At 46.5% G+C, this 25,294-nt stretch overlaps 1 protein-coding gene across 1 annotated transcript in view; it reads right to left on the bottom strand.

Moving 5' to 3' along the window:
• Positions 1-25,294, bottom strand: part of LOC139750067 (lachesin-like) — a 305,867-nt gene that overhangs the window by 34,646 nt on the left and 245,927 nt on the right. The window contains exons 3-4 of the mRNA XM_071664402.1: positions 7,299-7,421; positions 3,334-3,511 (exon numbers count right to left, since the gene is read on the bottom strand). Coding sequence (XP_071520503.1) covers positions 3,334-3,511; positions 7,299-7,421 — 301 coding nt within the window. The remainder of the gene's footprint in view (positions 1-3,333; positions 3,512-7,298; positions 7,422-25,294) is intronic.

The following is a 25,294-nucleotide window of genomic DNA, read 5'->3' as shown; positions in this document are numbered from 1 at the left end:
AGTCATAGTGAGAGCCCCTTTTCCTTTCTCCTCCCTCCTTCCCTCGTCCCCACTGGGTTGATATTACATACCAGGATGTTATGTATAATGTTAATTCGTTGTGGATGTTTCGTTAATGTGATGTGAGACGTCTATATCCTCCCACTATTAGTAATGTTTTGTAGAGAGGGTTGGCGTGGGCGCTGCCTCCTTTCGTCTTACATTACATCCGGTTTGTCCAGTGGTTTAGATGTCTTGGGATGCATAGTTCCCGGTCACATAACAGTATTGGTGTACTACATTCTAGTCTCACTTTGAATGTCCCGAGGGATATATAACTCGGGGGTTACGCACGAAGAGGAGGAGGAAGAGGAGAAAAAAATTGGCTCTTTTTTTTTTTTTTACGGCTTTGGTAGTGAATGTCAAGGTTTTGGATCGTTTTAACAACTGGTATAGATTTGAACCCTCAGTTTTCCCCTGACAGCTTTCTCGTCCTTCTTATACCCTGAAGTGATTGTGTCCCTCCCCTTGATAGTTGCACGGATAGGTTCACTTCCAGCAGCACCTCCTGCTGTGGCCGCTGGGTTGAACGGCGTCAACATTGGCATTGGAGGTGGGCCATCTGTCGACCAGTGACCTGTGACGTGCCCTTAATTAGTTCTAGGTCCAATTAGACAGCCACGAGGGGCATATTACCCAGGCTTTGTGGACGTATGCCCGTATGACGCCACCTTTCGTATACGATCTCCTTTCGGCGTTCAGACATCGTCCTCCGGCTGTCTCTACTGGTACACGCCAGGTTGAGGATCGCCCTCGGTCATTTGCTACAAAGGCGTCCAGGGAGAAGATCCTTTGGCTTAATAACTTCTCTCCTGGGTGAACTGAAGGACTGGTATTTCTCGCCTCTTCTCCCTCGCCTTCTACAGAGTGTCTGTTCCTTAGTGTCTGTGAACACAGTGATAACGTCGACCTATCGGCTGTAGACATCGGGTTTAACACTATCCTGGCCCAATACCACGTCCTCCGCGTGAGACATTAATGCCTACGGAGGAAAAGGACTGTTTTAAGTCGGGTACCTCCATTGCAGACACGATCCACTCGTCAGAAATGCATCGCACCGTCTGGGCTGTGGTGGTTCTGTATGGTGCTTCCGTTGCACATGGGCCATTGAGCGTCTCCTGCAGTATGTACGTTACTGCTTGATGGTCTTCGTCGGTCTGAGAAGACATGGTCAGTGATGTTGTTTAGCCATTCGGTCTTCTTGGTGTAAGTCGTGGCGAAGCTTTGGAACCTCTAGAGAGGTAGTGACGACGCGTGGAATCTCGAGACTTGGGCTACTTCGGCGAGTCCCCTTCGTCAGAAGACTTCAGCGTGAAAAAGGGGGTGGGGGAAGTGGGTTATTATTACGTAGCGAGACACCGATGTCTCCGAGGAGCTAGAAGACCTCCTTTCACCCAACGCCAAGCCGCCTTCAGCCATCATGTACTACATTTCGTAGCAGGTTAGGCCTCTTGGAGAGAGATAAACCTCCACCCCGTTGCAGGTCCCCCGGGAGAAGCGACTCATAAGTCATACACCACAGATAACACTCTCATCTCTTTTACTGTCCCTTCCATCGTCCGCCCCACACACACACACACAGCTGCTGGCCGAGGTTAGGTCATAACTCTCATAGTGTCCGAGGAGCGATCGCAACGCCTCGGAGAACTTAGCAAACACGGGAGACTGAGGCACCTCCGTGCTACCTTACAGTGTTTCCAGGAAACAGGTATTTTAAAGGACGGTACGTGTTACTCCATCCTCTTTGGCGGTCATTCCATCAATCCCAAGATTGAGGTTAAGGACATGGATTGAACTGGCTGGAATGGACGTTTCTCTGGAAAGCAACCACCTCCGAGTACTTTCGATCCATGAGGACCATGCATGGGCCTGATACGTGTGGACCCCACCTCTCCGTCCATGTTAAAGAAGATGGGAGGACTGGAGGTGGTGGGCGGACATAGGGCGTGGATGATCTCTGGAACATCCCTCACTGGAAGACGTTTTCCCCACGACGCGAGGGCGCTGCTGGTGGACGACGCGACCCCCCTTTTGACGAAAACTCAGGTCATCCGGGACTGAGGAGCGAAATCGGTTCTGATCATCGGCGCCGATATAAAACTATATCCTCCCCCTTTTTTTTTTTCTCTCTCTCTCTCTCTCTCTCTCTCTCTCTCTCTCTCTCTCTCTCTCTCTCTCTCTCTCTCTCTCACACACGGGAGACCTCTATTTCACCGGTCAAAACAACCCCCGGATGTCGTTTTTTGCAAGACCAGAACAATATGACTTGATGGGAATATCGGCAGGTGAGGATCCGCCTTAGGTTTAAGACCGGCAGTTGTGGTGGGTAGGACAGCTGGTCTCCTCTGCCCCCCGTTTTTGAACGGAAAAGAAAGGCTGGAAAAAATTCCGAAAGTCAGTGGAAAAACATTTTTCGTTTCATAATTCACACACACACAGACACACACACACACACACACACACACACACACACACACACACACGTATAAATAGAATTCCTGGACCCCCTTTTTTTTATGCCTCTGCCTATCCCATGCCCCATCCTTCATGCACTCTACCTCCATACCCTATCCATCATGCACCCGTGCCCTTGCCTATCCCTCCTCCATCTCATCCTTCGTGCACCAATGTCCCTTACCTATCCCTCCACATCCTACCCCTGACCTGCCCTTCCACTATCCCATCCTTCGTGCACCAATACCCCTTGCCTATCCCACCCCTCCCTCCATATCCTACTTGCACCAGTCCCCCTTACCTATCCCACCCTTCACTCCTCCACATCCCATCCTTCATGCACTAGTGCCCTTACCAATCCTCCTACCCTATCCTATCCCCTCCTCCACACCCCATCCTTCATGCACTAGTGCCCTTACCTATCCTCCTACCCTATCCTATCCGATCCTTCCCATCCATCATCCACCAGTGCCCTTCTCTATCCTCCTACCCTACCCTACTCCCACCGCATCCTTCATACACCAATGCCCTACCTATCCTCCTACCCCATCCTATCCTATCCCCTCCTCCACACCCCATCCTTCATGTACCATTGCCCTTACCTATCCTCCTACCCTATCCTACCCGATCCTTCCCATCCATCATGCACCAGTGCCCTCCTCTATCCTTCTACCCTATCATATTCCCTTCTCCGCACCCCATCCTTCATGCACCAGTGCCCTCCTCTATCCTTCTACCCTATCATATTCCCTTCTCCACACCCCATCCATCTTGCACCAGTGCCCTCCTCTATCCTGCTACCCTACCCTATCCCCACGGCATCCTTGACCACAGACTCACCTTTCATCCTGTCTCTCCTGCCGGTGCGTAGGGTGATCTTGTCTCCGTCCTCCCTCCTCCACAGGATCTTGGGCTTCGGGTACCCGTTGGCCGTGCAGATCAGGGACACGCTCTCGCCGTCCGGCACCGTGATGTCCCCAGACGTCTGCTCGTCAATGATGTTCGGGGGGACTGTAGAGAGAGAGAGAGAGAGAGAGAGAGAGAGAGAGAGAGGGAGAGGAGGATGACGGAGGGAGAGAGAGAGGAGGATGACGGAGAGAGAGAGAGAGAGAGAGAGAGAGAGAGAGAGAGAGAGAGAGAGAGAGAGAGAGAGAGAGGAGGGGGAGAGAGAGGAGAATGACGGAGGGAGAGAGAGAGAGAGAGAGGAGAGAGAGAGAGAGAGAGAGAGAGAGAGAGAGAGAGAGAGAGAGAGAGAGAGAGAGAGAGAGAGAGTGGGGAGGGGAAGAATGCCATGGGGTGTTAGAGATTGCGTCATGGGGGGGGGTTAAAAAGGGGGGAAAGATTTTCTTTTTATGGGGGGAAGGGGGTGACCTAAAGTACACACATATATACACACCAGTTTGGGTCTTTGTATTGAGGGGAAGACGATTTTGGTGGGACCTGAGATATATATATATATATATATATATATATATATATATATATATATATATATATATATATATATATATATATACCAGTCTGGGTCATTGTATAGGGGGGTAAGTCATCATTAGGTTGAGGAGGGGTAGGGAACTGCCCCCTTGCCAATAGGTTTTTTTCAAGGTTGTGTTGCAATTTCTCTATGTATATATGTATATATTTTTTTATCATTGAAGTCACAATAGCTCAGGGAATCTATTGAAGTTTTACTGAAAGGAGTCATGGCATAGGTGTAGTAACGTGGGCTGAAAAATACGAGGGGTGAAAATCTTGCAAGAATGCGAAGAAAAAAATTTTTTTAGGAGCGTTGGAGATTTTTTTTTTTTTGGAGGTCTGATGTATGGTAGATAAAGAAAATCTTGGAGGACCGTGAATTTTTCGAGGAGTGATGGGGATTTTTAGGAGGTCTGGTGTATGATAGATTAAGAAATCTTCGAGGAGTGCCAATTTGTCTTTGGAGTGGTGGTTAGATTTCTGGAGGTCTGATGAATGATAGATAGAAAAAAATCTTGGAGGAAAGCGAATTTTTTTAAGAGTGTTGGAGATTTCTAGGAGTGTTGAAAATTTTTTTTGGAGGTCTGGTGTATGATGGATAAATATCTTGAAGGAATACGAAATATTTTAGGAGTGTTTAAGATTTTTTTTGGAGGTCTGGTGTATGATGGATAAATATCTTGAAGGAATACGAAATATTTTAGGAGTGTTGAAGAATTTTTTTTGGAGGTCTGGTGTATATGATAGATAAAAATCCTGAAGGAATACCATCTTTTATAGAGGAATGCAAATCTTTTTTTTCTTTTTTAGAACTGTTGGTTAAACCTTTAGGGGTTCTTATTTTACAGAAAAAAAAAAATAAAAATTTTTCATGACGATTGTTCGGTTAAGAGTAAATGATAATTGGGGTTGTTTCCCCGAGGTGTTCTGTCTCATGAGCCAGGTTTTACAAAAACATTTCAAACCCGTTGATTGCTCATGATATACCCAGGTCCTTGTTTCTCTAAGGGTCAGCATTTCTCAAAGGCACTGTATCTAAAAGGGTAGCGTATTTTAAAGGTCACATTATTTTAAAAAGGGTCACATTTTCTCTAAGGTCAGCATGTATCTCAAGGCCAATTATCGCTAAGGTCGCATGTATCTTGGGTCAGATGATTTTAAAAGGGTCGCTGTATCACTGGGGTAGCATTTATCGCTAAGGTCAGCATTATCCTAGGTCCAATATTTTTATTAAGGTCCCCCCCTTCCCCCTTTTTCCCTCCCTCCCTCCCTCCCTCCCTCCCTTCCTTCCTTCGAGCTCTACCTCACGGATCATCTTGCTATGCGACTCCTCTCGCGCTCCTCAACCCAGGGAGCGCGGGAGGAGGGCGAGGAATTAATGGACTTAAGTCAGTATTTATCCCCCCCCCCCCCCCCCCCCCCCCCCCCCCCCCCCCCCCCCCCCCCCCCCCCCCCCCCCCCCCCCCCCCCCCCCCCCCCCCCCCCCCCCCCCCCCCCCCCCCCCCCCCCCCCCCCCCCCCCCCCCCCCCCCCAAAAAAAAAAAAAAAAAAAAAAAAAAAAAAAAAAAAAAAAAAAAAAAAAAAAAAAAAAAAAAAAAAAAAAAAAAAAAAAAAAAAAAAAAAAAAAAAAAAAAAAAAAAAAAAAAAAAAAAAAAAAAAAAAAAAAAAAAAAAAAAAAAAAAAAAAACACCCTGGGCGTCCCGGTTGGGTGGAGTTGGGAGGGGTTGAGGGTGGTTGGGATTAAACATCGAAAACACGGTTTGAATATGAAGAACCAAAATATAGCAGAAAAGGTTTGCCATTTTGGGAAGGTAAAAGGCTTTACCCCGATTTTGAACACTTTTTGGCAAAAAGGTTTTTTTAGCTTTAAAAAAAAAAAACCCAGAACCAAAAGCCCGGGAAAACCCAAAAAACACAATAACTACCCCCAGGTTTTTGCACTACCCAAGGTATCAGCTTCAAAGCACACATAACAAAAGAAAGAGAGAAACCAGGAAACACAACCCCACACACAACAAAACCCCCAAAACACACGACACACACAGAGCAAACGGGTCAGCAGCGCGGGAACACGGGTCATAAGCAGCGGGCCCCACAGGTCATGCAGAAAACAGCCCCACCAGGTCATGCACCCGTAGCACAGATCATCACACATAACACGGGCCCATGCAGCGGGTCATGCCCAAAACCCCACATAAATGCACCATAACCCCAATCATGAAAGCACCAAAACCCCAAAATCATCAGCAGTAACACAAGTCATGCAGCAAAACACGGGTATGCAGAAGAGAGCACGGGTCTTTCACCGCAGTAACACAGGTCATGCAGCAGAAAACACAGGTCTTTGCAGCAGAACAGCACAGGTCATAAACATCCCCACAGGTAAATGCAGCAGACAGAAAACGGGTTCAGGCAGCAGAAACAGCCCCACGGGTCTCAGAAATACCCAATCAGCAGCAGCGCAAGCCAGGCCATGCACCCAGTAGAAACCACGGGTCATGCATCGGGCCCCCACGGGCACCCCCCAACAGGCCATCCCAGCAGTACCCAGTCATCAGCATAACCCCAAACATGCAGCAGTACCCCCAAAGATCAGCAGCAGTAGCCCAGATCATCAGCAGTACCCGGCAAGATCCCAATCAGAAACAGAAAGGTCATCCAGCAGTACCCCCCACAGTCATCAGCAGACACAAGGTCTTTGGCACAGTACCCCACAGGCCCATGCAGAAAGGCCCGGGCAAAATCATGCACAGAGCCCCACAATTTTGGCAGCAGTACCGCAATCATGCAGCGGGAGCCCAGATCATGCAGCAGAAAGCCCAGGTCAGGCAGACAGCAGAGCCCCACGGGCATGCCAGCAGCCCCAGCCCCACAGATCATGCAGCAGCACCCCACAGGTCATCAGCAGATACCCCCACGGGCCCAGGCAGCGGGACCGCAGATCATGCAGCAGTACCGCAGATCTGCACAGTGGGCCCAATCATGCAGCAACCCAGATCATGAAAGCAGTAGCCCGGGCCCATGAAACACATAGCCCCACAGGTCAGGCAGCACACCACCCCCACGGGTATGAAACACAGACCCCAAAATCATGCAAGCAGCAGCCCCACAGATCATGCAGCAGTAGCCCAGATCATGCAGCAGTACCCCACAGGTCATGCAACAGCAGTAGCCCCACAGGTCATGCAACAGCAGTAGCCCCACAGATCATGCAGCAGCAGCAGCCCCACAGATCATGCAGCAGTAGCCCAGATCATGCAGCAGTAGCCCCACAGGTCATGCAGCAGCAGCCCAGGTCACGCAGCCAAGACGAGGGTCAGCAGCGCTCACCATCCGGATATGAAGGTTCCAGGTCCTGGGCTCGTTGTGAGTGACGGATATTCTTGTGTTGTGAGTGATAACCTTCTTGTGCAGGCTCAGGATGGTCTGTGTGTCCGCCCGCATCCACCCCACCTGTAGGGGGAGACAGAGAGGGGAGAGAGAGGGGAGAGAGAGAGAGAGAAGGGGGGATATATATATATATATATATATATATATATATATATATATATATATATATATATATATATATATATATAAAGGATCACAATTTTGCACGTGATCAAGTATATTCCTATGAGTCCACGGGGGAAAATGAAACACGATAAGTTCCCAAGTGCACTTTCGTGTAATAATCACATCATCAGGGGAGACACAACAGAGAAATATAAGTCAGTTGATATACATCGAAGAGACGATGGCGTCCTAGCTTCATCTCTTCGATGTATATCAACTGACTTATATTTCTCTCTTGTGTCTCCCCTGATGATGTGATTATTACACGAAAGTGCACTTGGGAACTTATCGTGTTTCATTTTCCTCGTGGACTCATAGGAATATCTTGATCACGCGCAAAATTGTGATCCTTTCCAATATATATATATATATATATATATATATATATATATATATATATATATATATATATATATATATATATATATACACTACTACATTAACGCCATTGCTATACCACCTCACTATACCACACACCTTTTTAGCTTCACCACCGCCACCTCACAACCATACCACAAATACCACACCGTTAGCGCCACCAGTACAACTTCCATCTTGCCGTACCACAATACCACACTTGTTATCGCCGCCACCACCACACAGCCATACCACAATACCACAGTACACCACCTCCTTATACCATAGTGTCACACCGTTAACGCCACCACTACACTATACCACCTCACCATACCACAATAACCTACATATAGCTACATGTATCTGTGATAAGGCAAATGAGAAGAAACATATTCGTTAACAGAAATGAATAATCCTTTACTGCTCGAATAACTATTTAAACTGAATATGTATGGCCACTTAATTATCTATTCATTACAAGTTATTTGCGTACATGGATCGAAAGTTTTGTGATCCTTTCTTTTTGAGTTTCCAGAATGTGAACCAGGACATATGAAGCGTCCGCGGTAAACCATGGAAAGGTCTGTTGGGGCCTGGATGTAGATAGGGAGCTGTGGTTTCGGTGCATTTACACATGACAGCTGGAGACTGAGTGTGAACGGATGTGGCCTTTTTCTTCGTCTTTTCCTGGCGCTACCTCGCTAACGAAAGGAACGGCGAATATATGTGTGTGTGTGTGTATATGTGTGTGTGTGTGAACTTGTAGACCACGAAGGAAAAGCAAAACAGGAAAATTCGCTCGAGCGCTTTCGTGTATTCCCACACGTTATTTGGAAAGCGCTTGAGCAAACCGTCCCTCTGCTGGGATAATATTCCTTCGTGGGCCGAGAGGAGAGTTCGTCCATGATAGTCACATGTCTGCCTCGTGACACACACACACACACACACACACACACACACACACACACACACACACACACACACACACACACACACTTCTTGAATTATAGTCTCTGCTTGGAGATGAGTAACTGGAGTTTGAATTATACGATACAAGAATCATACGTCGAAGCGTCTTACGGTCTGCCTTCCTTTCTTGAAGAACGTGACCCTCGCGTCCACGCGCCAATTGCGACTCGAGGGAGTGTGTATTCTGCAGCGCCCAGTAATTTGAATAATCAAAGTGTTATCAATTAGGAGAGGGAGCTATTTTTATGACGTTATCTACGCGCTAACAACCCGTCCTCTCTCTCTCTCTCTCTCTCTCTCTCTCTCTCTCTCTCTCTCTCTCTCTCTCTCTCTCTCTCTCTCTCTCCTTTACTGCATTTCAAAACCATATTCTATATTTTTTTTTTTTGGCTCTCAGTGTGTGTGTATATATACACCTCCTTAGGCTCCCCACTCGCCTAACCCCGTCCCATTTTCCTCTCTCCTCTCTCTCTCTCTCCCTCATCTTGTTTTCTTTGCACCTCTCTTATCATCCCTTACGCCCCCTGTTAGCCACCACATCCCACCCACCCTTGCCCCTCACCCTGTTTTACCTCCCTTCCCCCTTTGCTGTGGCCTCGCCTCACCCTTCTTCTCCCTAAGCCTCACCCTAACCAACCAACCAACCACCTCCTCCCTCCGCTGGGTCCCTCCCTCTCAGACAGAGGAGGTGGTCGTGGGGTCTGGCGCGGTTGGGTGGGTACGGATTAGAGGTTTTGTGATGCCATGTTTTGCGGCAATCATACCCGACCTCCCTCCCTCCTTCCCTCACGCTCCCTCCCTCTCTGTGAAGACCCCGAGATTTCTATCATTTTTTCCTCTCTCCATCATGTGGAGTCATCACATTTATATGTAAATCTACAGGAGGGGAGGAGGAGGAGGAGGTGGGTGTGTGGTGGTGTGGTTTGGGTTTGTAGGATGGCTGGTAAGGAGGGAAACCACAAGCCGATTTCTGATGCCCTGTACAAGTGTGATTAGCCCGATCACCTGGCGGAGGGCGTGAGCATTGTGTAAAGTCAGCGTTGGATTTTGTTCGAGTGTAGGCGACAACCTCGTCTTAATTCGGTCATTACATTTATATTGCGATGATGTCAGTGCCATCTGCTTTATGCTGTGGTCATCATCAAAAGTTATTTATAACACCTCCGTTCCAAAGGATTATTTCCTTGCGTTTTTTTTTTTTTTTTTAAACAAGTCGTGTTTTTGGATCCCCCAGGGAGAGAGAGGGAAAAAAAAAGAGAAGAAAAGAAAAAGTTACTTGAGTTTTTTTTGGTGTGTAAGGGTATTATCATTATTCAATTTCATTTCTCGAGTCTCAAAAAATGGAATGAACCCATTTTGCTTCAAGTTATCTTTTCCACGGGTTTTATTCCATTGTTTCGCTGAGGATACTGAACGATCTACCTTCAAATTGAAATCCCACGGTTAAACGTCATAAGCCTCATACAAGCAGGCGATAGATGATTTAAAGGAGACTAAGTGACTCTCCTACTGGGCCGGGGATCTTGCCATACGACAGCCCACGTGCCCAGGAACCCACCCACACCCTGTCTTTGTCCACATATTATTTGACTATATCCCTCGGATCTCTGGTTTTCTTTCTTTTTAAACTGTGGCAGAGACGAAGGGACAGATGCATATGAGGGATGTATGGAACGCCCCATTCCGCCTGGTCCTTACGCCCCATGTAATAGGGGAGGGAGGCGGTATTAGCAGCACTCTCCCTACATCCCATTCTCTATAAAAGCAGAAACACCGTCAGTAAGAAGTTTATAGAGTCTGTAAGGTCCCATTCACCAGACGGGAAGCTGGAGGGAGAGGTGCAGGGAGTGTTGGAGGATGGGTTGGAGGGAGTGTTGGAGGATGGGTTGGAGGGAGTGTTGGAGGATGGGTTGGAGGGAGTATTGGAGGATGGGTTGGAGGGAGTATTGGAGGATGGGTTGGAAGAACAGTTGGAGGAAGAGTTACAGGGAGTGTTGGAGGATGGGTTGGAGGGAGTGTTGGAGGATGGGTTGGAGGGAGTGTTTGAGGGTGAGTTGGAGGGAGTGTTGGAGGATGGGTTGGAGGGAGTATTGGAGGATGGGTTGGAGGAATAGTTGGAGGAAGAGTTACAGGGAGTGTTGGAGGAAAGTTACGTCGAGTTTTGGAGGAGGTTACTGGGAGTGTTGGAGGAAGAGTTACAGGGAGTGTTGGAGGAAAAGTTACATCGAATGTTGGAGGAAGAGTTACAGGGAGTGTTGGAGGAAGAGTTACTGGGAGTGTTGGAGGCAGAGTTACAGGGAGTGTTGGAGGAAGAGTTACTGGGAGTGTTGGAGGAAGAGTTACAGGGAGTGTTGGAGGAAGAGTTACTGGGAGTGTTGGAGGAAGAGTTACAGGGAGTGTTGGAGGAAGAGTTACTGGGAGTGTTGGAGGAAGAGTTACAGGGAGTGTTAGAGGAAATGTTACTGGGAGTGTTGGAGGAAGAGTTACTGGGAGTGTTGGAGGAAATGTTACGGGGAGTGTTGGAGGAAAAGTTACGGGGAGTGTTGGAGGGGACGTGTTGGAGGAGGTGTTGCAGGAAGTGTTGGAGGAAAAGTTACAGGTAGTGCTGGAGGAAGTGTTGGAGGAAGAGTTACAGGGGGTGTTGGAGGAAAAGTTACAGGGGGTGTTGGAGGAAGAGTTACAGGGGGTGTTGGAGGAAAAGTTAGAGGCTGAGTATAAGAAAAAGAAAATTCCATTTTTGTTTCCTGAACTGAAATGTAACAAGACCGACTCAGAGGAATATTACTGGAGTATCCAGGCGTCATGAGAGAGAGAGAGAGAGAGAGAGAGAGAGAGAGAGAGAGAGAGAGAGAGAGAGAGAGAGAGAGATGATGTGGCGAGACACACACACACACACACACACACACACACCCCTGCATCACCTCCCTGTTTATATCAGGGAGAGGATAAAATGGCCTTACAGCGCCCTTCTCAAAGGGACGTAGGAGAGAGAGACAGAGAGAGAGAGAGAGAGAGAGAGAGAGAGAGAGAGAGAGAGAGAGAGAGATTGATTTCCAAGCAAGCCATAGCCATCTCTCTCTCTCTCTCCCTCTGGCGTGGAGGGCAAGGGTCGAGGGCAAACCTGTTCACATGTGACTTGGGCTCGCGCGCGCTCTCTCTCTCTCTTTTTTTTTTCCACCCCGTAGGGAAGGGTGGTTAGGGAGAGTACATGGTGCTGGCGGCCACCTACACCCCCCCCGTCCCCCTCCCCCCCCTGGTTAACCCTTCTCCCCTCATATTCTGAAGGCTGGAAGAGGATTCAGGAGGGAGGCTGGCTCTATATTACCACCTCATGATTCTCTCTCTCTCTCTCTCTCTCTCTCTCTCTCTCTCTCTATCTATCTATCTATCTATCTATCTATCTATCTATATATATATATATATATATATATATATATATATATATATATATATATATATATACACATCACCCAATCTCTATCTCTCTTTCTCTATCTTTTTTCTCTCCTTTTAGAGCTGAGAGAGAGAGAGAGAGAGAGAGAGAGAGAGAGAGAGAGAGAGAGAGAGAGAGAGAGAGAGAGAGAGAGAGGGGCAAAAGATAAACCCCTGAGCCTAAACTGTGATGATGAAGACCCCATCGGATTCGTGAGTGTTAATGAGTGTGGGGTTGGGGGATGAGGTGGGGGTAAGGTTTCCTGTGTGGGTAAATAACCCCAACCCAGGAGAGCTGGCCAATGCCTTCCCACCTTCATCACGACTACCTCGCCAAGCGCTGACGCCTCCCCTCCCACCCCACCTCAACACCTGCATGAGTTGACCAGGACACATAGACCCATTCCCCTATATGGCCTTGTGAAGATGTTTATACACACAACATCAAGGGCCGGGTTCGAACCCTGGGAGTATGTATGGTTATCCTGTGCCATATCGATGGTAACTGTATATATATATATATATATATATATATATATATATATATATATATATATATATATATATATATATATATTAACATAGCCTCCAGTGTGTTATTGAACCATTCGCTGCGAAATAGCCACTAGTCCATTTTCAATTTTATCACAAGTGCATCATCTGCACATAACTGCATCATATCATTCTTCCTTTTTCGCTTTTTCATGTCTTCTCAATCCTATCCACGGCCCTTCCCTCTACGACCACCTTCCTTACCCCACCTACATATATGAAGTATTGTATACCAATAGTAATTGAAAACCTTTACTCTGCACTCTAAAGCCTCGAACCTATGCAGGCTCGAACCCGGGCGGGCTGTAACGGCTTCGTCATAGTCAGCAACACTAACCGCCATGCCAATCATACATCTCCTCCTTCGATCACGTCAAATGATATTCATAAATCATTTTGGATATTTTTTTCCCTTTAAACCTCTTGCACATTTCATTCATTTTCTTTTTTCCTTTCATTCATTTTCTTTTTTCCTGTCATTTTTTCCTTTCATTCATTTTCTTTGAAACTTTCAGTCATTTTTTTTCTTTCATTCATTTTCTTTTTTCCTTTCATTCATTTTCTTCTTTCCTTTCATTCATTTTCTTTTTTCCTTTCATTCATTTTCTTCTTTCCTTTCATTCATTTTCTTCTTTCCTTTCATTCATTTTCCTTTTTCCTTTCATTCATTTCTTTCCTTTCATTCATTTTCTTCTTTCCTTTCATTCATTCTCCTTTTTCCTTTCATTCATTTCTTTCCTTTCATTCATTTTCTTCTTTCCTTTCATTCGCTGGTCATTTTCTCAAGACTGTGACTGTCCTCAAATGGTTCTCAAACACACCCGCTACCCCCACGACCCTTACCACACCTGGAAATTAATCTTTCTTTATCAACGCCTGTTCGTCTCAGCAGATCATTCGATTTCTTATAATAACTCAGTTACCGTGTATATATATATATATATATATATATATATATATATATATATATATATATATATATATATATATATATATATATTCCTATGAGTCCACGGGGAAAATGAAACGCGAAAAGTTCCCAAGTGCACTTTCGTGTAATAATCACATCATCAGGGGAGACACAAGAGAGAAATATAAGTCAGCTGATATATATATATATATATATATATATATATATATATATATATATATATATATATATATATATATATATGTATATATATATATATATATATATATATATATATATATATATATATATATATATATATATATATATATTGCCTTGCCTCCAGAGTGGAGTTATCCAAGACACAGGAGATGATAGATATATTGTTAAAGGTAATTTGGGAAGGTAATTATGAACTCGAATATGATTATATCGTCTCGAAACACATAGGTGGGGGGGGAGGGGGTCGAATAGATTCCCTTTCCTCTGTCGTCATGCAGCGCCTGTGTGTGTGTGTGTGTGTGTGTGTGTGTGTGTGTGTGTGTGTGTCTAACACGCCAAAGTTATTTTCGCCAACAGAACTTTTTTCAAAGCTTGCGTCAGCGTGTGTTCTCTCTTTTTTTCTCCTCTCCCATACCGTAACACACACACACACACACACACACACACACGCACACACACACACACATACACACACACACACACACACACACACGGCTCTCCCTCTCTGTCCACCAGCGGAGGACGCTAACAGAGGCGAGGAACAGGGTATCAGTACCGGAGTTCCACTTCGGGAAAATTAACAGATATATACAAATGGTTTGTTTGTTGGAGGATGATGAGGGAGAGAGGGGGGGGGAGGCATGTGTTGGGGAAGTGGTGAAAGTGACAGCTTTTGCGTCCCTAGAGAGGGAGCTAACGACTGTTTGTTTGTTGGAGAGTGTGACAGATTACCAGTTTGTTGGAGAGTGAAAAAACTACCAGTTTGTTGGAGAGAGTGACAGCTCTACAGTTTGTTTGTTGGAGAGAGTGGCAAGTCAACAGTGTGTTTGTTGGAGAGAGTGGCAAGTCAACAGTGTGTTTGTTGGAGAGAGTGGCAAGTCACCAGTGTGTTTGTTGGAGAGAGTGGCAAGTCACCAGTGTGTTTGTTGGAGAGAGTGGCAAGTCACCAGTGTGTTTGTTGGAGAGAGTGGCAAGTCAACAGTGTGTTTGTTGGAGAGAGTGGCAAGTCACCAGTGTGTTTGTTGGAGAGAGTGGCAAGTCACCAGTGTGTTTGTTGGAGAGAGTGGCAAGTCACCAGTGTGTTTGTTGGAGAGAGTGGCAAGTCAACAGTGTGTTTGTTGGAGAGAGTGGCAAGTCACCAGTGTGTTTGTTGGAGAGAGTGGCAAGTCACCAGTGTGTTTGTTGGAGAGAGTTACAGATAAGCAAACTGTTTTTGTTGGAGAACGAGACCAACTGATATTTTGTTTGTTGGAGAAGGTGACTAACCTACTGTTGTTTGTAGGTGGTGAGTTAACTAGTGCGTTTGTGGGAGGAAGTAACTAACGGGCACTCTCAGTGCCAGAGAAGGTGACCCCACAAAACACAATCTGTTGGAGAAAGTGACACATAGAGAGGAAAATAGAGAAAGTGACCAATAAAGGGAAAATAAAGAGTAAGTGACCAATAAAGAGAAAAATAGAGAAAGTGATCAATAAAGAGAAAAATAGAGAAAGTGACCAATAAAGAGAAAATAGAGAAAGTGACCAATAAAGAGAAAAATAGAGAAAGTGACCAATAAAGAGAAAAATAGAGAAAGTGACCAATAAAGAGAAAAATAGACAAAATGACCAATAAAGAGAAAGATAAAGTGCCTAATAAAGAGAAAGTGACCAATAAAGAAAGTGACCGATAAAGAGAAAGTGACTGATAAAGAGAAAGTGGTCAATAAAGAGCATATCCACTCTAGAGAGGGGCTCGCACAATCTGATCACGCAGCAGCGAATGTGTTCCCATCTCGTATCAAAGTGTTGTATCACAACTTTCTCACAAATCATGGTACTGGATTGTGTGTGTGTGTGTGTGTGTGTGTGTATGTGCTGGTCTTGCTGGACTCCTTCCGCCCGAGGTCACATCACGAGTGGAAAAAGAGAGGAAAAAAAAAAAGGAGGAGGAGGAGGAGGAGGAGGAGGGAGGGAAGCACCTTTGGCGAGGGAGGGAGGGAGGGCTGTGTCATCATCCAAGGACGAAGCAGAGTTCACATATCTAGTGAAGGGGGGATCTCTCTCTCTCTCTCTCTCTCTCTCTCTCTCTCTCTCTCTCTCTCTCTCTCTTTCTCTTTCTCTGTGTCGCGCAGCCTTGGAGACACAGACGCCCCTGGAGAGAGTTGTCCTGTCTATCTCAGACGCATCTGCCAAAATCTATCTATTTGCTTCCACAAGAGCAGTGCTCTCGCCACAGAAATTCTTAAACATATACCCACAGAGTGTGAATCCTCGATATACCATAACCTAGCTTAAGCCAGGTTTCCAATTTATCGAGCAGCTCCAAGGGAGGATGAACAGCTGGGTTGACTGTGGACCGACTGTTCTAACCAGGATTCGAACCTATGCGCTCGACCCCAGGCGGGCCGGCCCGTGAATGTGTTCTCTCTCACCGATATCTACCACCATTGTTCACTTGTTGAAGAACCTTTCTATACTACAGACGTAGTCTTCGAAATGGTCTTCTGAGGTTCGTCTTCATTCCACTGCGCTGTACCTTTCTCTCAGCCCGCGCGCGCGCCCACACACACACATACACACATACACACACACACACACACACACACACACACACATACATCGCCTGTACTAATCAATTATGTATGAACGACACCATGTCGCTAACGCCTGCTTGCTCGAGTTTAAATGCCTGGAGCACGACGAGTTTATAATTTCTGCGACGTGTGGAGTTTAAATGTCTTCGGTTAAGGAGTGTAAATGTCTGGGGCACGCTTATTTAAAGTGTTTGAGGGGGATGCGCGGAGTTTAAATGGATTAGGCGCATGGAATTTAAATGCCCGAGGCGCGCGGAGTTTTAAGTGTCTGAGGTGCGCGGAGCTTAAATGCAAGGGGCGCGCAGGCTTTAACTGTCTGGGCCCACGCTGGGTTCTTAAATACCTCACGCGCGCGGCATTTAAGTGTCTGTGGCGCGAGGAGTTTAAATGCCAGGGGCGCGCAGGCTTAAAGCGTCTGGGACGCGCGAGGAGTTTAAATGCCGGCGATGCGCCGGCTTTAACTGTCTGGAGCGCGCGTAGTTTAAATGCCAGCGGCGCGCCGTCTTACACAGTGTTGAGGGCGCGCGAGGAGTTTGAATGGCTGGGGTGTGCAGAGGTTGTATATGAATGGCGTTCCTAGTTAAGATGTTTTGTAGCGCCATTATCATCAATTATCCTTAGAATATTGATTTCGGACAGGGTTTTACGTATATGGCCCATTATTCCTATATATATATATATATATATATATATATATATATATATATATATATATATATATATATGTATATATATATATATATATATATATATATATATATATATATATATATATATATATATATGAAACCTTGTATCATGTACACTGTTCATTGTACTTTTGAACTAGAAAATGGTAAGTGGGTAGTCTTACCAACCTCCATTTTCTCTGGAATTGAGGCATGTGTATTGAAAGTGAGTTGTGCTTCGGAAAGAAAAAGAAATGTATTTTAGTAACCTGTAAACCCATGGGTGGATATAGTCTACGTATGGCCACTCGGGAGAAGTATGGAAAGAGAGTGGATCCCCTGCCTCCCGTAACGATCCAACCAGCTGTTCATGTCGTGGGATGGTTGGTCAGTATGCCTAACTCTGATTGGTCCGTCAGGGTCTGAACCACCACCACCGCCTGTACACGGGCAACGCTGCCAAACCTGAGATGAATAAGTTGCAGAGTCTCATTGACTAGACCCGTGTGGAGCTAGCCAAACTGTCTCATTGACTAGACCCGTGTGGAGCTAGCCACACTGTAGCATTGACTAGACCCGTGTGGAGGTAGCCACACTGTAGCATTTCAGCAGGTGTAACCAGGCCGTCTCCCGACGCTCACCCACTCATTTGTGATTAACTCGAGCCTCAGTGCACACTCCACTGTGCTTATGACAATTTCATGCCTCCTGCGCCTCACACACACACACACACACACACACACACACACACTTAATTACTATTATTCTGTTACTAATGCTATATCTACAACAGCAAAAACTACTACTACTACTACTATATTTATTTTTTATCTATTTATTTTGCTTTGTCGCTGTCTTCCGCGTTTGAGACGTAGCGCAAGGGAACAGACGAAAGAGATGGCCCAACCCACCCCCATACACAATGTACACACACACACGTCCACACACGCAAATATACATACCTATACATCTCAATGTACACATATATATACACACACAGACACATACATATATACCCATGCACACAATTCACACTGTCTGCCCCTATTCATTCCCATCGCCACCTCGCCACACATGGAACTACTACTACTACTACTACTAAATCTTAATGATAATTTGAAGCGTCCGGGGTAAACCATGGAAAGGTCTGTGGGGGCTTGGATGTGGATAGGGAGCTGTGGTTTCGGTGCATTTACACATGACAGCTAGAGAATGGATGTGAGCGAGTGTTGCCTTTTTCTTCGTCTGTTCCTGGCGCTACCTCGCTAGCGCGAGGAAACACCGATCGAGTATGAAAGAAGATTATGATAATAGTAATGATATAAGTAATTGTAACTGGTGCTCTTTTCCACGCACGTAACACCCCCTGCTCTCTCTCTCCACACACACACACACACACGCACACACACACACACACACACACACACACACACGCACGATTCCCTGAAGTTCCGCTTCATTAATGGAAGACCCCTGAACACCCACAAGACAATGTCTTCGTCTAATTCAAGAGGGTCTCGAACCCTGGCCAAGTCTGTTACCTTCGCCTCGCCATCCAGACCGTGTGTTTACAAATGCGCTATTGATGGTTAAGGAACACGATAACGTTTTTTTTTTTTCCTTGAATCCTATAGGAAAAGGGTAATCAGAGCCATACATCTTATAGTTTACCCAGACTCCGAAAGTCCTTTTGGGAAGCCGAAGAACAAAGAGATCAAGAAGGATTGGACCCGTGTCTTGAATTTGGTTGCGAAGGATGCCGAGGTGTGATGTGAGGAGGAGGAGGAGGTAGAGAGTGAGGAGAGTTACACTGCCTCACAAGGGGACTCAGACAGACCTCCAGAGATGGACTGGTGAGGCCTCAGCCAAGGTGCTTACTGAGGAATGAGGATGGAACGCAGTGAAAGAAGAAGACACCCACACACACACCACCCCACACCCCCACAGGACGAATGTTATCCAGCGAGAAGTAAGCTGCAGGAATCTGTGTGTGTGTAAGTGAGAGAGAGAAAGAGAGAGAGAGAGAGAGAGAGAGAGAGAGAGAGAGAGAGAGAGAGAGAGAGAGGAGAAAGTCGTCTGTGTACATACTCTAACCTGTTGCCAGAGCCCGCCCGCCCCTTCCAAACCTTCAGAGACGAGCGATGGTGGTGAGCCAGAAGGTTCGTGTTAGAACTGAATGCAGCAGTGACATGGCTGAGGGAAATAGTGAGCGAGCTGCTCCTCATCTTGTATTAGAACAGGACTCCCATCTGTATTAGATCAAAAGACTCGCCTCCTGTATTAGGTCGAGACTGGCGTACGATTCCCAGGGTTTAGGTCACTGCATCAAAGAAGCAGATATTATTATTATCTGTTTTTAAAAAAAGATAAGATAAAGAGCTGGGCAACAAAGATGATACCAGAATTACGAAGAGTGAGTCACAGCGATATGTCTGATGCCATGGAATTCGTCCTTCATGGTTGAGAGAAGAGTAAGGGGCGAGTTGATCACAACCTGTAAGTTTCTGGAACCAGGCTTTTGACTTTGAGAAATGCAAAAACAAAAGCCAGCGCGCACACACACACACACACACACACACACACACACACACACACACACACACACACACACACACACACACACAAGGAGCTCAAAAACCTGTACAGTGGAAGGGAAAGTAGCAAGAGATGTACGCAGGTCCACGTACTCGTCATCACGTACGCAAGTCCACATGTACACAGGCCCACGTACTCGTCATCACGTACGCAAGTCCACATACACATCACGTACGCAAGTCCACATGTACACAGGCCCACGTACGGAAGTCCACGTACCCAGATCCACGTACCCGTCATCACGTCCGCAAGTCCACATGTACACAGGCCCACGTACTCGCCATCACGTACGCAAGACCACGTACCTATGTGCATACCAAACCCAACTCCAAAACCTCCCGCAATACAGTTACCATCCAGTTACTCCCTCCCTCCCTCGTAGTTTGAGCCAGTCGACTGGCGTCCTTGGAAACAGTCGCAGAGTGGGAGTTTGACTTGGACGTAGCCTTGGAGACTGACCTGGCGCCAAACTGACCCGGAGATCTGAAGACCAGAGGCCAACAAGGCAGCGGAGGCTCCGGCCTCAAACACATAGTTCCCTTTAACTTCACGCGGGAGCTAAACATTCATAACATTGCTCCGGGCCCACTGGTTCGCAAGTTGAACGTTTGAAACATTCAGGGAGACCACAAACGGAGAAATACCGGCTATGGAGAGGGAGGGAGAGAGATGAGGGAGAGGGAGAGAGATGAGGGAGAGAGGTGAGGGAGAGAGAGGTGAGGGAGAGAGAGGTGAGGGAGAGAGAGAGGTGAGAGAGAGAGGTGAGGGAGAGAGAGAGGGAGAGAGGTGAGGGAGAGAGAGGTGAGGGAGAGAGAGAGGTGAGAGAGAGAGGTGAGGGAGCGAGAGAGATGAGGGAGAGAGAGAGGTGAGGGAGAGAGAGAGGTGAGGGAGAGAGCGAGAGGTGAGGGAGAGGGGTGAGGGAGAGAGAGGAAGAAAGGTGAGAGAGAGAGAGAGAGGAAGAAAGGTGAGAGAGAGAGAGACAGACAGACAGACAGCCAGACAGAATATAAAAGAGAGAGTACGTAGATAGATAGACAGATAGATAGATAGATAGATAGATAGATAGACAAGACAGATCGATGGCTAGATAGATAGACTGTTAGGCAGGCAGAATAGATTCACGGATTGGAAGAGAGAGAGAGAGAGAGAGAGAGAGAGAGAGAGAGAGAGAGAGAGAGAGAGAGAGAGAGAGAGAGAGTCTGAGTCTCTCTCTCTCTCTCTCTCATTCCCCTGACTCCCAGCGCCTGCCAGCTGCCGGTCAACTTGACCGCGCCCCTGGTCTGAGCCGGCATAACTTCTGCAGATGAACAGGAATTTCGTCGGGGGGCGCCCCAGCTGGTATCCGTCGGATCATGGGGGTGTTGTTGATCTTGTGGGCTGTGAGGACGCGCCCACTGTTTATCTTCGGCCAGTGTTTAGCCACCAAATACACCACCGGCTTCCGCAAGGGCGGAGAAGGGAGGAGGAGGAGGAGGAGCCAAGGGCGAGCCAGCCAAGGGCCGTGCGGGCGAGGCGAGAGAGAGAGAGAGAGAGAGAGAGAGAGAGAGTGGGTAAAGGGACGAGGCAATAACATGGCGAGTCGTAAGAAAGGATTTTGGATGTTTTATATAATGGTATGAAATGATGAACTTTAAGGGAAGAGGGTATAAGGTTTAAGGTAAAAAAAAAGGGGGTGGAAAGAGAGAGAGAGAGAGAGAGAGAGAGAGAGAGAGAGAGAGAGAGAGAGAGAGAGAGAGAGAGACTAAATAAGGGCGACCTAAAATAAAGGAAAATGACGAAAAGGTGGAAAAAGACAGATCAGGAAAATCACAAAAGTAACGAGTAAGAAATACATGAAATTATACCCCTAAAAAGAAAACGAAGAATGGTTTAGAAAATGGGCGAGAGGGTCGTCACAACAAATCATACACGTCAGGAGGTGCCTGGAGGGGAAGTGCTAACAGGAATTGGGATGAATAGGGATGGTACAACTACTGGAAGGAAGACTCAAAACTGGAACAGAATGTTCCATCCAGGCGTCTACAACGTGGAACTGGGCATTTCATCTAGGCATCCCCCAGACTGGAACTTATTTCATCCAGGCATCCCCCAAACTGGAACTTATTTCATCCTGGCATCCTCCAAACTGGAACTTATTTCATCTAGTTACCTTAAAAACTGGAACTGTTCATTTCATCCAAATGCCTCTGGACTGGAACGGATTATTCCGTCCAGAACCGCCTCGAGTGCGCCATCCAGGAGGCATCCAGACTACACCTGGTTATTTCTTTTTGGAGGAGAAACCGATTGATTATAATACTAAGGCACATCCAACCCCCAGAGCCTGGAAGCGATTCCAGGCGAAGTGCTACCCGCGACTCCAGGACAGAAGACGATGAGTGGCAACACCTTCGTCTCTCTCTCTCTCTCTCTCTCTCTCTCTCTCTCTCTCTCTCTCTCTCTCTCTCTCTCTCTCTCTTCCAGTCTAGCATGAAGACTTCCTGATGGGGGGGGGGTGGCTTCAGTCGACCCGCCTGGAAACCCTTACCATCGAAATACGATACGACATAATTGTCTCTCTTTGGCCCTCCGCTCTGATCACCTGACGTTGAACGTGGGAGCCAGCTGGTCCTGCCTCCTCCACACCCTCACCTCCTCCTCTTCCCTTTGCCAGGTGGCGAATCCATTCGCGTGTTGTCATCTCATGAGCCACGAAGTGTTCTGCGGAGGGCTCAAGTAGGTCATTGTCTTGTCGGAGAATCAAAGACCTATTCTCTCGTTTTCTTCTCCCTCTCTCTGTGTGTATCTTCGACCCACGGTAGAGGTTCTGGCCTCTACGGACCATTTTGTTTCTGGTATACTATTCGATCCAGCATTATCATACCCGCGCTCCCGTGCATGTGTTCCAACACTGTACGAGGCGATGAGGGAGAGAGGGGAAGAGGCTTTCTTATCCTCATTACTGCCTTGTGATCACACGTCTTCATGTGCGAGGTGGATGGTGTAGGAAATGCCTTTTTGTAAGGTACTGCGTCCTTAAGATTACGACGCGCATAGAGTTTATTGAACTTGATTTCGTCGCAGAGATATATGCAAGCGTAACAAAAACAGAAATATCTCTTGATTTTACACACACACACACACACACACATACACAAACATATTCATATATATATATATATATATATATATATATATATATATATATATATATATATATATATATATATATATATGACTTGACCCTCAACCCTACTGTACTTAATAACCTTGCTCTTATTCACATTTACTCTTAACTTTCTTCTTCCACACACTTTACCAAACTCAGTCACCAGCTTCTGCAGTTTCTCACATGAATCAGCCACCAGCGCTGTATCATCAGCGAACAACAACTGACTCACTTCCCAAGCTCTCTCATCCCCAACAGACTTCATACTTGCCCCTCTTTCCAAAACTCTTGCATTCACCTCCCTAACAACCCCATCCATAAACAAATTAAATTAAATATATATGTATATATATAATGTGTCTGTGTTGTGTGTGTGTGTGTGTGTGTGTGTGTGTGTGTGTGTGTGTGTGTGTATATATGTGCGTCGTGTGTCTGTGTGTGTGTGTGTGTGTGTATATCACCGTCATTACAGCTATAGAAGAATTCATTGACCTTTCACGAACTCCTTTGGCATTTGATAGCCAAATTGTGATTAAATTCCCCACATATAGACTCCGTTATGATCACTATTAATTCTTCGACGCCAGAGATTAATAGATCATCCTCGATTCAACAATTGTCATCTTCCCTCATCCAGCATGAGAAATTATATTTAAAATAATATAATCCCTTTAATATCTCTGTTCCTCCGAATACATTCACGTGTGATTCAAGGGCTCATAGCTCACTTATAATGCTTATGATTGGTTATAAGTAATGGGTGGGAGTGAGGGGGGATTACATACTTAATCCTCTTTGGGGAGGAATGGGGAAGGAAGAGAGAATATTTGTAATCTTTGCCCCATCTCCGGTGACTGAAGTTTGGCCATCAACTGAGTCAGACCAATTGTGTCTTGGGAGAGTCGTGATCTGTGGTGTAGTTTCTCCTTTCGCGATTCGCGCGCGACTTGTAGCCTCCTACAGCCATCATCGGTTGGGAGGTGAGGGTGTGTGTGTGTGTGTGTGTGTAAGGAGGGGAATTAGTCAGACAACGATTTTGTCACCCAGGGGTTGAAGTAAATGATCGAGTGGACGTGTTTAACGACTTGTTTTTGTGTAGGTGTTAACGAGTTCATCTTTTGGTGTTCAACGAAACTTTTTTTTGGATCTCTTGACCAGAGCGTTGGTGACGTTGGTTCGTTAAGCGTGTCCTCGTTTGTCTGTTATTCGTGGCGGAGAAGTGGGCATGGGGCTGTCTCTGGTGGGGTAGGTGGGCAAGCGACTCCCTCTCTCTCTCTCTGGTGGGTAAGTGGCTGTCTGTGGTGTGCAGGTGGGCAAGTGACCGGCGGGGGGTGTGCAGGTGGGCGGGTCACTTTCTCTCGCGGAGAGAGAGAGAGAGAGAGAGAGAGAGAGAGAAAGGGAGAGAGAGAGAGGAGAGAGAGAGAGAGAGAGAGAGAGAGAGAGAGAGAGGATGAGAGTTCCTTTTGTTTGGCTGGAGGAGAGAGAGAGAGAGAGAGAGAGAGAGAGAGAGAGAGAGAGAGAGAGAGAGGGAGGGTGTGTGGGGTGGAGTTAACGGCGGTGGGGGTGCTGGTGGTGGTGGTGGGAGAAATGAAATATCGTGAGTAAACATCATCCCATATTCTGTCAGGGAGAGAGACCTGGTCTCCCGCCGCGCGCGTTGGAGCTATCATCCTGTCCTCAACCAGGGGGGGGGGGGGGGGGGGGGGGGTTCAGGACCTTGACTCGACCCGAAGATATCCGATAATGGAAGCCTCACCAACCAACCTCTCTCGCTCTCTCTCTCTCTCTCTCTCTCTCTCTCTCTCTCTCTCTCTCTCTCTCTCTCTCTCTCCTCCAGCCACACAAAAAGAACTCTCATCCCTCTCTCTCTCTCTCTCTCTCTCTCTCTCTCTCTCTCTCTCTCTCTCTCTCTCTCTCTCTCTCAAATACAAAAAGTAGTGGTTGTAAAGGGCGTGTGAATTACTTACTGAAATGTGATAAGGTCAATGGAGATGTTACCTGTCCAAAATCACTTATTCATAACTTGTCTTCCGCTTGGCTTTCCTTTCAGTTCATCTTAGGTTTTACACTCTTATTCTCTCTGTTTGTCTTCTATGTCTTATGCTTGTGTCAGTCCCTGACTCTAAGTTAGAAAAAAAGGATATAAGTTTAGAATTAGGCAAGGTAATTTCACATTGTGCCTTAGATAAGTGTACGACCATTATGTTGAATGGAATAGGCCAGGGAGTGATGCCTCTGTCAATCATGTACATGTTAGTCATCTTTAACTTGTTAATGGAGCCAAAGTACACGTGATGACCTGCCATCACTCACGCTGCTGCTCCCGGGTCGAGGAGTCGATTT

The sequence above is a fragment of the Panulirus ornatus genome, chromosome 9, assembly GCF_036320965.1.
Source record: "Panulirus ornatus isolate Po-2019 chromosome 9, ASM3632096v1, whole genome shotgun sequence".
Taxonomy (NCBI): domain Eukaryota; kingdom Metazoa; phylum Arthropoda; class Malacostraca; order Decapoda; family Palinuridae; genus Panulirus; species Panulirus ornatus.
The sequence above is the reverse complement of the archived record's forward strand: the minus strand, read 5'-3'. Positions and strand labels throughout refer to the sequence as shown.